The 16,181-nt window shown below is 39.7% G+C and overlaps 1 protein-coding gene and 1 pseudogene across 18 annotated transcripts in view; both read left to right on the forward strand.

Annotated features, from left to right (window-relative positions):
• The window catches only part of Synrg (synergin gamma), a 73,009-nt gene that overhangs the window by 50,980 nt on the left and 5,848 nt on the right, over positions 1–16,181 (forward strand). For 17 of the 18 annotated variants that reach the window (XM_046423155.2, XM_046423157.2, XM_046423161.2 and 14 more), the window contains 5 exons: positions 809–972; positions 2,255–2,308; positions 2,803–2,899; positions 4,981–5,129; positions 15,836–15,946. In XM_046423155.2, the coding sequence (XP_046279111.1) occupies positions 809–972; positions 2,255–2,308; positions 2,803–2,899; positions 4,981–5,129; positions 15,836–15,946 (575 nt within the window). The remainder of the gene's footprint in view (positions 1–808; positions 973–2,254; positions 2,309–2,802; positions 2,900–4,980; positions 5,130–15,835; positions 15,947–16,181) is intronic. The other variant, XM_046423158.2, reaches the window with a different exon arrangement.
• Positions 9,225–9,397, forward strand: LOC124078468 (U2 spliceosomal RNA; annotated as a pseudogene).

Genomic DNA, 16,181 nt, shown 5'->3' on the forward strand with positions numbered 1-16,181 from the left:
GAGAAATGGATTTGCTTCACTTGTGGACAAGTTAGCTTTACTCTTGTTCCCTGGCTACAGTGTCTTTTAACCCAGAAACTTCAGTATGGTGGCTGTGGATCTGCCTTTAATTTGCAGATCTGTTTTGGTTGATCCATAAAGTAGGAAGCAATTGCCAATATTTAAAAATTATGAGATTTCACAATCTCTATTTCTAGCTTTTCTTGAAAAGTCATATTATCTGGCAAAACTAGGCCTGCATTCCCATGTCTTGACAATCAGCCGTAGGTGATTAGCATTACCCCCCATAAGTGAGGTTCATTCTCCCAATTTGTGATTGTCCCCCCACTTTCTGCCTCACACTGCTTGCCTGTTTCAGATGACATTCAAATTTGCCTCTTCTGCTTTAATCCCATCCTAATGAGATCTTTGACTTCAGGGATTGAGAGAGCATGTAGGAGCTCAGGTACAAATCCATGACCAGTAAGTGGAAAAGCAGCACAGCTCATGTGCACTGATATTTAGAAATGCACTGCTGTCCTCTAGACTCTGATGATTCTGCACTTAGAGTTATAGAAGAGCTATTGATCAGAGTAAGGAAGATCTATTGATCAGAGTAAGGAAGAAAACCAGTGCAGGGAAACCAAGCAAGAAAAAACAGTAAAAGGGATCTGACAAGTAGCTTTCTAGAAAGAATAAATGAGATTGTTTTTCTAAATGCCTCATGACATAACCATCTGAAAAGGAGAGTCCTGTCAACAGGCAGGAGCCTCTGCTTGAGCTAAACTGAGTAATCAAAAGGTCCAACTGTACCATCCACTTCTCCCAGGATCACACAAGAGGAGCTTGAGCCTTGGTGATAAAGAAATAAGCCGGTCCTCTCCTTCTCCAGCCCTGGAGCAACCTTTCAGAGACCGTTCCAATACTCTGAGTGAGAAGCCTGCTCTGCCTGTTATTCGTGATAAGTACAAAGATCTGACCGGAGAGGTGGAGGTGAGTGGGGTAGTTTTCTGCAGAGGAACAAATAAAAGAGTAGCTGAGCCCTAAGAACTCCAGGAAAAGAGTCCTTTCAGCTTTCACCTAGGAATATGAGGGGGAGAAAGACACAAGGCACCACACATAAAATACATAATTAAAGTGAGACACTGGAACATGGCCCTGCCTGGATGAAATACCTCCTAGATGTAGCATCCACTGGAAATAGTCAGAGACCCTAAAACTGAAATTATTTGGGGGACTTTACAAGGAGGGAAATTCTTGGGACTTAAATTTTGAGTTCATAGTTATATATCATCCTACTGAATTTTAAAATGTCAAAATAGAGGAGAGAAGGGAAATATTCTGAGTCTTCTGTTTACTGCTTCTTAGTCTCATGCTGTCTTCCTCCTATGACAACACACTTAACTCTCTTTGCTACACACACACACACACACACACACACACACACACACTCTCACACAGCACTGTGACTGAAGTGGAAGTCAGTGATTTGACATGAACTCTCACACTAGAAACCTCCAAGGTGAGTACCTTTGAAAAAGGCCTACACTGTTACTAAAACAAATGAGGCAGCATTTGTAGAGGGAAGCTGCTATTAAACATTTACCTCAGATTCACAAGTCATGTGCTCGGAAGTTACATTTATTAATAATTTAAAATAATTATTGTTAGATGCAGTGGCACATGTCTGTATACCAGCAACTGGGGAGGCTGAGGCAGAAGGTTGACATATTCAAGGCCAGCCTCAGAAATTTGCTTCAGGGCCTGGGGTTGTGGCTCAGTGGTAGAGCACTTGCCTAGCACACGTGAGGCACTGGGTTCGATCCTCAGCAGCACATAAAAGTAAATAAATAAAAACAAAGATATTGTATACAACTAAAAGAAATAAATGTTTTTTAAATATTTATTTTTTAGCTTTAGGTTGACACAATATTTTATTTTTATGTGGTGCTGAGAATCGAACCCAGTGCCTCACGCATGCCAGGTAAGCGCACCACTACTTGAGCCATATCCCCAGCCCCAAAATAAATATTTTTAAAAAGTTAAAAATAAATAAATAAAAAGGGCTGAGAACATAGCTCAGTTGTAGAACACTCTGGTTCAATCACCAGGACTAGAATAAAAAAAAAAACAAATACACACACACACGGGTAAACTGCTTTTACAAAAATGATTTTTATAAAAAGTCTTAAAAGCTCTTTTTTTTGACAGAAGTTATTAATTACAGGATCCTAGGCTTGCCTTATAACCTAGTTCTTTCTACCAAAATTCACAGGAAAATGAGAGATACGCGTATGAATGGCAGAGATGCCTAGGGAGTGCCCTGGATGTGAGTATGTCACCTTTGTGTTCAAACAAACATAAGTGTTCTTTTGTATCATTTTGCCTTCTTCTTGGTTCCTTTGAACCAACAGAGGAAAACTTGAGGGGAGCCTTACTCCTATGGCCCTTAGATTGTGAAAGTCATAGGTCATAAGGAAGACTTCCTTCATGTTCATATGGCAAAAATTATTAAAAACGCTGGCTCACCTGTCAGCTGTCTCTTTGACTGTCACTATGTTTGAGAAATAACAAAGTGATATCATTATCTCTGCCTAAATCAAAATAAGATTTAAACTAAAGAACCTCAATCTTTTTTCTGCCAATGTAATGGAGGATGGTTTCTTTAAGATTAAACTTAAATTCTCAGATTTGTTTCAGTGTATAATATGCCAGTCAGTCATGGTTTTTCACACTTCCTGGTTGGGTTTTCTACTAATAATAAATTTGTTTTGCAGTGACCTTTTTTGGTTACATAATGTAATGTGATTTCATTTCTTGTAGGTCATTAAGAAGGCAAATGACACCTTAAATGGAATTAGTAGTAGTGCTGTTTGCACAGAAGTTATTCAGTCAGCTCAAGGCATGGAATATTTATTAGGTATCTTTGTTTTGTATTTTACTTATTTGAAATCATGACAATGCATTATTATCGGTTTTTGCTTATGTTAAGTATTTTGAAGCTGGATCTCTCAAGCCATATACAACTTCACTAAGTGGCATCTGCATTTGAATATAAGACACTTAATTCATAGGCAATAACTTTGACTCTAGGGCCAAGTTTTAAGTCTTTGTTTTATATATATATAAAAGCAATATAAATTATACCTACTTAACTAGTTTATCCAAGAGTTTGTATTAATGAGGCATTAAAGTGAAATTATTAGCCAGGCGCATTGGTGCATGCCTATAATCCCAGGAACTTGGGAGGCTAAGGCAGGAGGATCACAAGTTCAAGGCTCCAGCTGGGCAACTTAGTGAGAATCTGTCTCAAAATAAAACTGGGGGAGTAGCTCAAGGGTAAAGCACCCCCTGGTTCAATCTCCCATATTGAAAAAATATATTTCTTATCAGTTCCTTACTATACTCAATAGGTTCTTCCTTCTTACCCCTTAATGGCATAAACAGATTTCCTTAACTTCCTGGTCATTTTCAACTATTAAACATTCCAACCCAACTTGAAACCTCAGTCTCTGTCCAGTTCAGTGTTCCTCCCCTCCCCAAGTTCATACCTGATCTGTGGCCAGGGCCACATGTACTAGCCTAATAATCATTTTCAAATCTTCACTTAAATGTCACCTTCTCACTGAGGTTTCTCTGTATTCTTTCTCAAAATGGTATCTCTTCTCCTGCCCCTAGCACTCCTTTCCCTGTGCCCCTCTCTGCTTGGTTTTCTCCTTAGCCTTATCCATCTTTTCCCCCTGTGGTGCTGGGGATCGAACCTAATCCTGTCACCTTTAATATCTTATATATTTTACTTATCCTTGTGTTACTGTCTGTCTCCCTTTGCTAGGATGAACCTCCATGAAGGCAGGGATTTGGGTATGTTTTGTTCACTGCTGTGCCCCCAACACCTCATCTAGTACCCGACACATGGAAGTCACTCAAAGGATTTGCTGGACAAGTAGATAGTGAAGGGCTGGAGTCTCTGCCAGACTCTTGACACCTCGCTCTAGTTCCCTTTTTCCTGTTCAGATAGACACAATTCTACTGCATTAGCAGATATCCACCAGGAAACGGGGTACCTGTCTTTCCCTCTAGTAGTGGAAGATTCTCTTAAAAGCCCACTCACTTTTTAGGATAGACATAATTTCTCCCTTTCCCTTGGGGAAAGAAGAGGAAAAGCCATAGTGCTGTACACAAGGCTGTGCCCTCCCCCCACCCCGGATTCTCCAGCATTCACTTAGAGGCTGGGATAATCTATCTAGTGACTGTCACGTTGTAGGAGTCCGGGTATTCCTGGTAGCTGTCTTTAGAATGTGGAGGTATTTGGTACCTCTCATCCTTGCTTGAAGATTTCAGCCCAATGCAGGGTTAGAAGGAAAAGAACCATTCTGCATCTATTAAGTGTATAAAAGATACGTGAAGCCAGTGAGTTTGTAAATCCTTGAGGATTCAGAGGGGTGAGATATTTCTTTAATTACTCTATGATGATATTAACATTTAGATTCTTTTAAACTTTTATTATTCCTATTTTCAGTCAATTTAATGGGATTTCCTAGATTCAAACAGAAACTCATAAACCTGGAAGGGGAAAAAAAAAAGCTAATAACTTGCCTAATGCGTGTTGTTCTCCAGGCGCTATTCTAGGCCTTAGTTTAGAATATTAACTCATTTCATCCTTTCAACCATCCTTGGAAGAGGTATCATTATTATCCCAACTTTACAGATGAGGAAACTGAGGCAGAAAGCAGTTTATGTGACTTGCTCAAGGTTACATGCCTAGTAAAGGACAGAATAAAGACGAACCCAAGCAGTGTCACCCTAGAGTGTCTGTTTTTACCAGTAAACTGTCCTGCAGCATTGAGAGGTAGATTGGTCCCTAAGAATAGTAGGCTCCCCTCTGTCTAGATACATTCCTTAATTCCAGCCAGTGTGCCAGCAAGTAGCAGTGCTGCCCTATCTTGCTCATGTCTTTTTCTGCACTTGCAACTCTTAACTCTCTCTTCTCTTGCCGGTCAGGTGTTGTTGAAGTGTACAGAGTAACCAAGCGCGTGGAGCTGGGAATAAAAGCCACTGCGGTGTGCAGTGAGAAACTGCAGCAGTTGCTGAAGGACATTGATAAAGTATGGAATAACCTCATGGGCTTCATGTCCCTCGCCACACTCACAGTAAGCCTGGTGAACAATTCAGTAGTTGCTTTTCTTTCCAGAAACCTATGTTGCACAGCAGCAAATATATTCCTATGCTGGCACTTACAGGAGGATGAAGGTGCCCACTGGCCCACTGGATCCCTCATGTTAAAGGAGGAAAGAATGTTTGTGTGGGCAGTTGAGTGGTGCTGGGTGGACTTTGGGATAGCTTCAGAGCCCACTGCACCTGGATAAAATGAGAGTAAAGGACATCTAGTAATTAGAGAAATGCAAATCAAAACTACTCTAAGATTTCATCTCACTCCAGTCAGAATGGCAGTTATCAAGAATACGAGCAACAGGGCCTGGGCTATGGCTAAGTGGTAGAGTGCTTGCCTAGCATGTGTGAGGGACTGGGTTCGATTCCTGGCACCAAATAAAAATAAAAATAAAATAAATAAATAAAGGTATTGTGTCCATATACAACTAAAAAAAAAAAAAAAGAATACAAGCAACAGTAAGTGTTGGCGAGGATATGGGGAAAAGATACACTCATACATTGCTGGTGGCACAGCAAAATGGTGTAACCACTCTGGAAAGCAGTATGGAGATTCCTTAGAAAACTTGGAATAGAACCATCATTTGACCCAGCTATCTCACTCCTTGGTTTATACCCAAAGGACTTAAAATCAGCATACTACAGTGATGTAGTCACACCAATGTTCATTGCAGCTCAATTCACAATAGCTAAACAGTGGAACCAACCTAGATGCCCTTCAATTAGATGAATGGATAAAGAAGCTGTGGTATATATACACAGCATTAAATATGGAATATACACAGCATGGAATATTACTCAGCATTAAAAATGAGTAAAATTATGGCATTTGTAGGTAAATGGGTGGAGTTTGAAAATATTGTGCTAAGCAAAGTAAGCCAATCCCAAAAAAACAAAGGCTGAAATGTTCTGATAAGTGGATGCTGATCCATAATGGGGGAGGGGGTATGGGAAGAATGGAGGAACTTTGGATTGGGCAAAGGGGAGGGAGGGGAAGGAAGGGGGGTTATGGAGGTAGGAAAGGTGGTAAAATGAGAAGGACATCATTACCCTAGCCATATGTATGTTTGCACAAATAGTGCAACTCTACATTGTGTACAACCAGAGAAATGAAAAATTGTGCTCCATTTGTGTACAATGAAATGAAATCCATTCTGTTGTCATGTATAACTAATTAGGAAAAATTTAAAAGGGGGTAGAGGACATTTCCTCTATCTACATCCTTCTTAAATCACATACATATATTCAAATTTTGCAAAAAAGCATTGGTTTGAATTCCTCCCTTTGCACTTCTAATTATTTATGTCCTCATATGTGTCCTTCTAAAAAGCTATATGATAGATAAATGTCATGTTGCTGTCTTATAGTTTACTACCTTTCTTAGATTCTTGAGTTATTTTCATTTTTTCCTGTTATGAGTAGTTCTGTTCCAAATAAACAAATGATTAGTTTTTTTTGTGATAAAGTTCCTCGAAGTGCATTTAAGAGGCCAGAGTGTGGGGCTGCATGTGTATATGCATGCAGCATTTATAGCTGCTGTTGCATTTTTTTAGATGATTTTCCAGATAGCATTTAATTTCGTAAGAGGCTTTGCAAAATAATAATTTGCTGTTTTTATTTCCATCATGTATAAACTGAGAAAATATATTGGTTATTGACCTTACACATTTCATATTTGTGATAGATTTATATACATATATATAGGCTAGTAAACTTTTATCAGTTTTTTTCCTCCTTTATTACTGTCACCTTTTTAATTTCATTGTGCAAAAGTATTTTATGCTTATGTATTCATACTTATTCAGTTTGTCTCTGAGGATATTCTTTATTTCACAATAGTTAGAAAGTTATCTTCCTTCTACAGCTGGAATAAATATGCTATTTTTTTTTCTTTTTTTTATATTTAACTTTGTGACCCATCTGAAAAGGATTGCAGCTTGCAGCTGTGGTAGGAAGCAATTCTTACTGCTTTGAACTAAGAACCCAGTTGTCCCAACAACATGTATTAAATAGCAAATCTTCTCACCATTGTTATGTTGCTTCTGGATTACAATATTAAGTTATTAAAGAGTTTACATAGTTTCCAAAATCCCTATTTTGTTCTTTAGAATGATTTTTCAATTTATAACCTAAAATTGTACAACTTGGGTATTTAAAAAAAAACAGATAACTCTCCTAGATAATACAATAAGAAATGGAATGCAAACATTTGGAAAGAAGATATGAAAGTATGTTCATTTGGTAATATGGAATTCTTCTAGAGGTTAAATGTATAAGTTAACAAAAACTCACAGCATTCCAGCTGGGCTTTGTGGTACACTCTTGCCATTCCACCTAACTGGGGAGCTGAGGCAGGAGGATCACAAGTTCAAGGCTAGCCTGGGCAACTTAATGAGACTATCTCAAGAAATAAAAAGGGCTAGTGATATAGCTCAGTGGTTCAACCCCCCAGTACCATAAAAATAAATTAAAAAATCATAGTGTTCCTACAAATTAACAAGAGCTGGAAAATATAATGAAAGTGGAAAATCTTTTTTTAAGTATTAAATCATTCAGGCCCTTGTCACTACTGAACTTCTGACCTTATAGTTAGAGTGATGATTCCATTTTTAAATTCCATTTCAATCTCTTCTCTATACCATTACTAGACTGTTCTTTCCAAGATGCAGATCTGATCATGCCATTTAAATCCAATTTAAAATCCTGTCGTGAGCTCGCCATGGTCTTCAGGATCAAGTTCAGATTTCTTAGCCCAGTGAAGATCTTTCTGTCGTTGGACTGCATTTGCCTCACTGTTTGGCTGCCTTTCCCCAAAAGGTGTTCCAAGAGCTTTTCCTGTGTGTGTCCTTAGCACATTTCTCTCAATTCTCATAGCATTTACTGTGCTTATTGATAATTGTGTGTTTTCTTGTCATTTGCCCCCTAGCTTGTCAATTCCTTAAAAACAGGATTGTGTCTTTTATTTCTTTATTGGTATTCTGATACAATGTTTGATGGGACTTTTTTGTTTTAGTAAATGGATAAAGGAAATGAAAAGGAAAAATGAAACAAAAGGAAAACAAATAGGGAAGATAAAGCCAAGAATGAAGTTAATTGTACAAAAATATGTGCTTAAAGTGTTTGTATTTATTATTGGTGAGCTGTACAGTAACATTATGTGTTCTAGGATTTTATAAGACATGGCCAGTTCCATGATTCACTGCGTTCATAACTTAATACTCAGAAGCAGCATAATTACTGCTGGCACTAATATCAGAAAGTAATTTTTTTTGTGAATTCTCATTAGGAGAAAACTTCCAGAAACAACAGCAACAAAAGAAAACTAATGTAACCAACATTATCTTCAAAAAATACCCTTTCAATTAATAAAATAATAGGTTTCATTCAGTAGTTTCTTACAGCATCCTTATGGAGGTTGTATAGGAAACTTTTTGCTCTTTATACCATTTCTTCATTTTAGGTAAATAAGCTCCTCATGGACCACACTGCCATGGTGAGGTGCTTTGAATTTAATACTGCTAGCAGCAAAGAGTTGCCATTTGTTCTGTACCTAGACCTGCTGGGTATTGTGCTATGATCTTTACATCCATTCACATTTAATCCTGGTAACAACCCTAAAGGTCATTAGCATAAACCCTTTGTGTGTGTGTGTGTGTGTGTGTGTGTGTGTGGTGCTGGGGATTGAATTCAGGGCCTTGTGCATGCAAGGCAAGCACTTTGCCAACTGAGCTATATCCCCTGCCCCCCCAAACCCTATTTTTACAGGTGAAGAAATTAGGGCTCAGAGAAGATAAAACCTGACTGAAACTGACAAATCTGAGATTTGAATCCACATCGTTTTGAAATTATTTCTTCCTGCTATGTTATTTCTAGCTTGCAAGATGCTGAAGTAGACTTGTTTCTGCTGTGAAGATTACATGGGACTGTTCCCTTTGAAAGACAGCTGCAGCGGGGCCAGGGTGGAGCTCAGTGGTAGAGCATGTGTTTAGCATAAACAGGATTCAATTCCCCAGTGCAAAAAAAAAAAAAAAAAAATCTTCACTGCACTGTTTTCTTCCACTGAAAAAGTCCCCTAGGTTGCTTCTAAGATCAAGTGTAGTATCTATTTATTACAGTTTAATATATGATATGTCCTCTGTCCAAGAACAAAATGTTAAATGGATTTTTGGAGGAGGGAGATGGAGTAGGAAGGACCCAGCTCCACACATCCATCTAATATCATAGTACCTGCAGAAATGGTGCAACCCCTTCAAGGGAACATCAAAAAAATTTAAAAAAAAGAAATGGAAAAAAGTCCCAGGTATAGTGTGCTTCACAGTAGGTAGGGATTCTTGGCTAAGGAAAGCGGGGTACAGAGTCTTAAATTTCAAATTGGGACTCCTTGGTATTTAAACTGGATGTTGATGAGACAAAAAGGTGCTTGTACCCCTCCCCCAACCCCTGCTTCCCTTAAATATTTCCTCTGCCCGTGAACTAAGACTCCCCCTTGGTAGAAGCATTTTCCCCTCTGAGCACCCAGACCAAGAAGGAACTGATACAAAAGAAAAAAGTTACCTAAGCTTTTATCTCATGGGTGTGGGTTGAAGTTCAGTAGGTTTGGAACAAAAAAACTTCAGTCCTGGAAAACAAAACCAATCAATTTTGCCATATAAAATCTACAAGAAGAGAAAGGACTGTTTTCCTCAGACCTGTAGTCAACTAGAAATCACTCAGCCTCTTTGATCTCACTGCTATCGTGAGTATGATACAGGCTGTTTGTTTGACAATGCCTTTCAGTGTAAACTAAGCAGTGAATTTCAGATTCATTTCCGATTGCTGTGGCATATCAAGAGAACAGTTTAATGATCGCATTTTTTTCTCTTGCCAGTATGTGCAGTGTTTTAGAGAAAACATCTTTACCATGTCTCTGTATGGCAATCCTCAGCTGACAGTAGGTGGCAGTGGTAGACAGAATAATGGCCCCACAAAAATGCCCCCATCCCTGATACCTGTGAAGATGTTACTAGAAATAGTAACTTTGCAGATGGCGATAAGTTAAGTAGCTTCAGGTGGGGAAATGATCCTGGATTATCTGGTTGGGCCTAGTGTCATCCCAAGCATCTTTATAGGAGGAAGGTAGGCGAGTAAGAGGAAGGAAAAAGTCATGTAACAACAAAAGCAGAGAGAAATTGGCAGGTGTTATCCCTACTGGTTTTGGAGATGGGACCTGGAGCCAAAGAATGCACAGGCAGTTTCTAGAAGCTAGAAAAGGCAAAGAAAGAGATTCTTCCCTAAAACTTCCAGAAGGAAGGCAGCTCTTCCAAGCCATCTTAGACTTTGACCTCCAGAACTGTAAGAGGGTAAATTTATGTCTTAAGCCTTTAAATTTGCACTAGTTTGTCACAGAAGACTAGGAGAGTATTACACAAAACCTTGTAATGAAACCAATATCCAAAAGTCTAGAATTGCTTTTGAAACGTGTGTAGATCATTCTTCATATCTGTCAACTTAGACCAGGTTATGCTGCAGTAACAAACACCCCCTTGCCAATCTTAGCAATATACTACTACCACACTTTTTTTTCTTGCTCATGCTGTGTGTTCATCTCAAGTTCGAGGGGGCTCTACGCCATGTTCTTCTCACTCAGAGACCCAGGTAGACAGAACCTCCACCATGTGAAATAGAGGAAGGGTCTAGGACCTAACCTGACAAATAGCACATTGGTCTTACAGGCATCCTTTCAGAGGTGATACATGTGACTTATGGTCTGTTGACCATGGCAAGTTACATGGCCATGACTAATTTCAAGGAAACAGAGAAGATCAGGGTATCACTTTTCCAGAAAAGGAGACTGAGAATATTGGTAAGGAATACTAATTACCACCAAACTCTTCTTCCTTAATAATGATTTTCTTGGACACCATTTTAGCAGGTCATTACTAGCTAAGGATTCAATACTGTGTATCTCAGTCTAACTCTGGGACTTGTCAGTATAAGCAGGTCATATATAATATGTTTTTAAAAAATCCTTGCTAAATACATGAAACATCTTCTAATTAAAGTAAATAATCATGGTGGCCTGTTGAAAGCATAACTTCAGCTACTGATTGGTGTCAAACTGCTACATACACTACAATAATCCCCTGCTTATAGAGGTGTATTTAGGAAGGTTAATTTTGTCATTTGAAAAATTAATTTGATCACAGGGTAATTTATGCAGAGCCTTATGATTTTCATTGGAGATTACAGTATGACCTTTTCCTCCACTTTTCTAATGCCCTCAGTAAACAGATATTAAAGGGCTTTTATTAATTTGATTTCAAATTCACAGTTTTCCCAGATTCTAATTATTTCTCAAATAGTCCTGATTCAGTAAGATGATGAATGTCTGTAATGTAGATGATGGAGATGGTAATGTATTTTTAACTTCTTTGGAAAGCTTTAGTTTATCAAAGTGAATGATTGTGATAATCATTTAGACTATTTTTTACTTTCCAGAGCAGTTTTATTTTTTGGTCTGTTGTTGTTTGGTTGCATGTTTTTGGTGTGGTGCTGGGAATCGAATCCTTCAAAGTACATTTTTCAATATCTCTGAGAGTCTCAACACCGACTAAGGAAGTAAGCTAGCGCAAGTGAAATTATTATCATTTGCAGATGATAGACCTGGAGAACAAACAAGTAACAGTACCAGTTGCTCGACATTTGACCAAAGTGCCCATGATTACACTAAAAAAGGAAAGGGAGAAAAGAAAATTTATCCTCTGACTTGGCTAAGGCCATGTGAGTTTATTGCAGAATCCTCTGTATATAATTGAAATACCACACACACACACACACACACACACACACATTTTTCCTGCCCTACCTGGAGTTTAAGAACAATTTGTGAAACTACTTAATACTTTGTTATTTCAGAATAGAAAGGGATGGAGAAATATGATACGTAGTTCACACATTTTTTCTAGGAAGAAGCTGCTTTTTTTTTCTCTAGGGAAGAAAACTAAAAGTATATAATACAGCTTTCCTTTGTTGTTCAAAAAGAGTCTGGTAACTCTCTGTGGTTCAACCTAGAGTAACTTAAGAAAATGTAGCTACTACTTTGGTAGGAGTTTGCCATCATCCCGGATCACCTCAGTGTCCATGAGGATAAACCAACACCGTGCCAGGTTCCCAGGTCCTTGACTATTTGGACTTAGGGCCCTTGTGTCCACTTACTGGCTTCACCTGCGTGCATGATCCCTGGGGACTGTGTTCCCATGTCCGACTGCAGTGCGTCTGCAGTCCTCAGTTCAGACAGCTGACTTTCTGAGCCCAGCCAAGCTAGCAAGCCTCCACTCTCCCCACACTCCACCTGCACTGCCCTTGTTCTTGGTTCTTAGGACAGGACACTGCCTGGACCATTTACTTTGTTCCTTTCAACTCCTGTCTGTCTTCACTTCCTTTCCCACCTGCTAATCCCTGTGTGCCTGACTCCCTCCCTTCAGTCAGGCTCATCAGACAGCCAGCCCAGATATGTGCAGCCATTTTCCTTCTCACAGCCAGCTTGACCCACTGCTGGTCAGGGACTCACACCACTGCAGTTTGCTGCCCTTGATCAGTTCTCAAGGCCACTGCCATTTATACGCTACTGATAATCTCACCACCTCCTATAGAGAGTTTCCTCCCATTGCAGTGGTGTGTTGGAGCCAACTCTTCCCAGCTTATAAGAACTGATTGTTAAATTTTCAGGAATTTTTAAAGTCGGTTTGTTAAAAACAGCCATTATTAAAATTATATAAATTTGCAGTTAAAAAGTAGGAACAGAGGTTAAAAAATACTAAAAAAAAAAAAAAAAAAAAAAAAAGGACAAATACTCAAGACTCTCTAGTTCTTTTATTATATCTTACCATTATCTAGCTTTGTGGGTTATTTGTGTTCGTCATAGGACAACCAACTGTCTCTGTTTGCTCAGGACTAAGGAATTTCTTCAGTGCTAAAACCAGAACAGTCTTCCACAAACCAAGACAGTTAGTCACCATAGAATATTGTATAACATGATGCAGATACTAGGTAATGATATGATTGTACATCTCTTCCCAATTCCTTGTTCATTGACATCACTTTTAAAAGCTTGAAATCAGCCATAGTGAGAGTATTTGTATCATGGAAACCTGCAAATGCTTTATATCAGGTCTTGCTTTATTTTTTTGCTGATTATTTAGATTTAAAATGGTGTCCGAGAAGCCCAGTGTGGTGGTGCATGCCTGTAATCCCAGAGGTTTGGGAGGCTGAGGCAGGAAGATCACAAGTTCAAGGCCAGCCTCAGCAATTTAGCAAGACCCTAAGCAATTTCATAAGACCCTGTCTCAACAAATAAAAATGGCTGGGGATATGGCTTAGGGGTTAGGCACCTCTGGGTTCAATCCTTGTACCAAAAAAAGAAAAAAAAAATATTAACGTGCATTAAATTTAAGCGTGCTGTGTCTATAGGGATTGTATTGTGAATACAACAAAGTTGAGAAAATATTCCCCAATGTTCAGCAAAGAAGTTACTCAGTCTTTGACAGACGAGTGAAGTTCTGAGATAATGTCTTTGTTGTTTCACTTTAGTCTTAGTCTTTTTAACATGAAGATATCAACCAGTATTTATTTCAAAACTACACATTTGTGAAAGTAACCAAAGAATGACTATGAATCCAAGAGTTGGCAAAATCAAAGAAAACATTCCATGAGAATCAATTGACTGATGGAATTTACAATAAAGATGATTATATATTTTATTATTTGTAAACTATTTGCTGCACACCCTTTATGGCAGTTAAGTTTATAGTAAATTGTGAGTGTTTGTATGCATGCTATTTTCTTTTTGGAAGATCAGTTCTTGATGGCAGGGAATGGGACGATTTTGCTTCTAAGGAAGCCAAGGATGCTGCTGAACACCCTACCAGGCAGGGCAGAGTCCCTGCAACAAAGGATTATCTAGCCTAAAATGCCAGAAAATAAATTGCTTTAGATATTTTAAAAACTTCTTCAGGACTTGGGTTGTGGCTCAGTGGTAGAGTACTTGCCTAGCATGCGTGAGGGTTAGATTGTCAGTACTTCATATAAATAAATGAATAAAATAAAGGTCTATCAACATCTAAAAAAATATTTAAAAGAACCAAACTTCTTCACATTAAGAGTCCAACACTTCTAACTGGGTGTGGTGGCGCATGCCTGTAATCCCAAAGGGTCAGGAGGCTAAGGCAAGAGGAACTCAAATTCAAGTCCAGCCTCAAAAAAATAAGAATGGCTAGGGAGGCAGCTCAGGGGTTAAGAGCCCCTGGGTTCAATTCTGAGTACCAAAAAAGGAAAGAAATTGACAACTTTCCAAAATAGAGACCTTGCCCTTTTAAACACTGTATTATATTCCATATTTCATAGATTTATTTTGGAGGAGTGCATTAGATAAGGCCTATAAAGAGTGAGCATAATAGCTGGGCGTGGGGCACATGCCTGTAATCCCAGCGGCTCTGGAGGCTAAGACAGGAGGATTGCAAGTTCAAAGCCAGCCTCAGCAATGGTGAGGCACTTAGCAACTCAGTGAGACCCTGTTTCTAAATAAAATACAAAATAGGGCTGGGGGTGGGGCTCAGTGGTCAAGTGCCCTTGAGTTCAATCACTGGTACCAAAAGGGAAAAAAAAAAAAAAGCATAATGCCTAGTGCAAGCAAGGCTTGACTTTCAGATCTTGGACTACTGACCTCTAGCTGCTGACTTTTCAAATCTCATTCTCAGGACTAGGCCCAGCCAGCCACCTGCACACAGAGCACCTGACCTTAGCTGTCCCACAGCAACTCCAGCTTCAGCTCAGCTGTACCAAACTGAACTCTTCTCCCACCCTCTACTTCCAAGCCTGATCCTCCTCTCACATCCAACAGATCGCTCAGTCCTTGATTCCACTGCCTTCAAAGCTTTTCCATGTGTCCATTCTCTTCTCTTCCCCACTGTTGCTGCCATAGCTCTAACCTTTAGTATGTCCCCTGGATTGCCACAGCAGCCTTCTAACAGGCTATACCTTGAGGGTGGCCACCCCCAACTCATTGCCTACCATGCAGAGAGAAGGATCTGGCCATGATACATGATCCTGCTGTGATCTGGTTAGAGTGCTCCTTACATCCCTTTGAAGGGCCTTCGTGTTCTAGCCTCACTTCCTCCCGCCTTTAATAAGCATGACCCCCACCCTCTAGCTTCTTGCCCACATCCATGCTTAGAGGCCTTTGCCTTGTGCCACTTATCATACATTTAATACCCTTTGCTCCCCTACCTCACCTAACACATCCGTCTGTACTCGGCCAAGATGATTCCAAGTTCCAAGAAGCTTTGCCTGACCTCAGGCTCCTTCTCCTGAGGTTGAGCGAGGTGCCCCTCCCTCAGTGCTTGCCTCTGAGTAAGCACTGGCTATAATTATGACCCTGAATTGCCTGATACCCACCTGACCCCTCTCTACAGAGGGGCCATGAGTCCTCAAAGTACAGGGAGCATTTTTTTACTCATGGTGGCATCCCTACTACCTAGAATATAGCAGGTATTTGGCAAGTGCTTGGGGAAAAAAAAACTATGATGATATTGGTGGTATTAGAGACTTGGCTTAATTTGTTGCCAGACCTCCGGAGGATGAATGATCAGGGAGTGAAGCAAACAACATTTGAAATTGCTGGACTCTTACCCATTTGTCTTGTCACTTACAGCCAGATGAAAATTCCCTGGATTTTTCTTCTTGTATGCTGCGACCTGGGATTAAAAATGCTCAGGAACTTGCTTGTGGGGTGTGCCTCTTAAATGTGGATTCTAGGAGCCGGGTAAGTCATATGCCTTCCAAAGAGGGCAGAGTGCTTCCCTAACTTGACCTGGGTGACAGCGTCATGTAGCATGCTTCAGTGCAAGGTTTGTGACTACAGGTGGGGATTTGAAAAAATCGTGAAAGCCAAGGTAGTAGGGAATACCTTTCTTTCCAAGGGCAGTCGGGGGTGCTGTTGAAGGAGCAGATGTGGTCCTTCCCTTTCTAATAAGCATGCTGTCTGCATTGCACCCTGG

Source organism: Marmota monax, unplaced genomic scaffold, assembly GCF_021218885.2.
Source record: "Marmota monax isolate L192 unplaced genomic scaffold, Marmota_monax_Labrador192_F-V1.1 WCK01_AAM20220418_F8-fsc00171, whole genome shotgun sequence".
Taxonomy (NCBI): Eukaryota; Metazoa; Chordata; class Mammalia; order Rodentia; family Sciuridae; genus Marmota; species Marmota monax.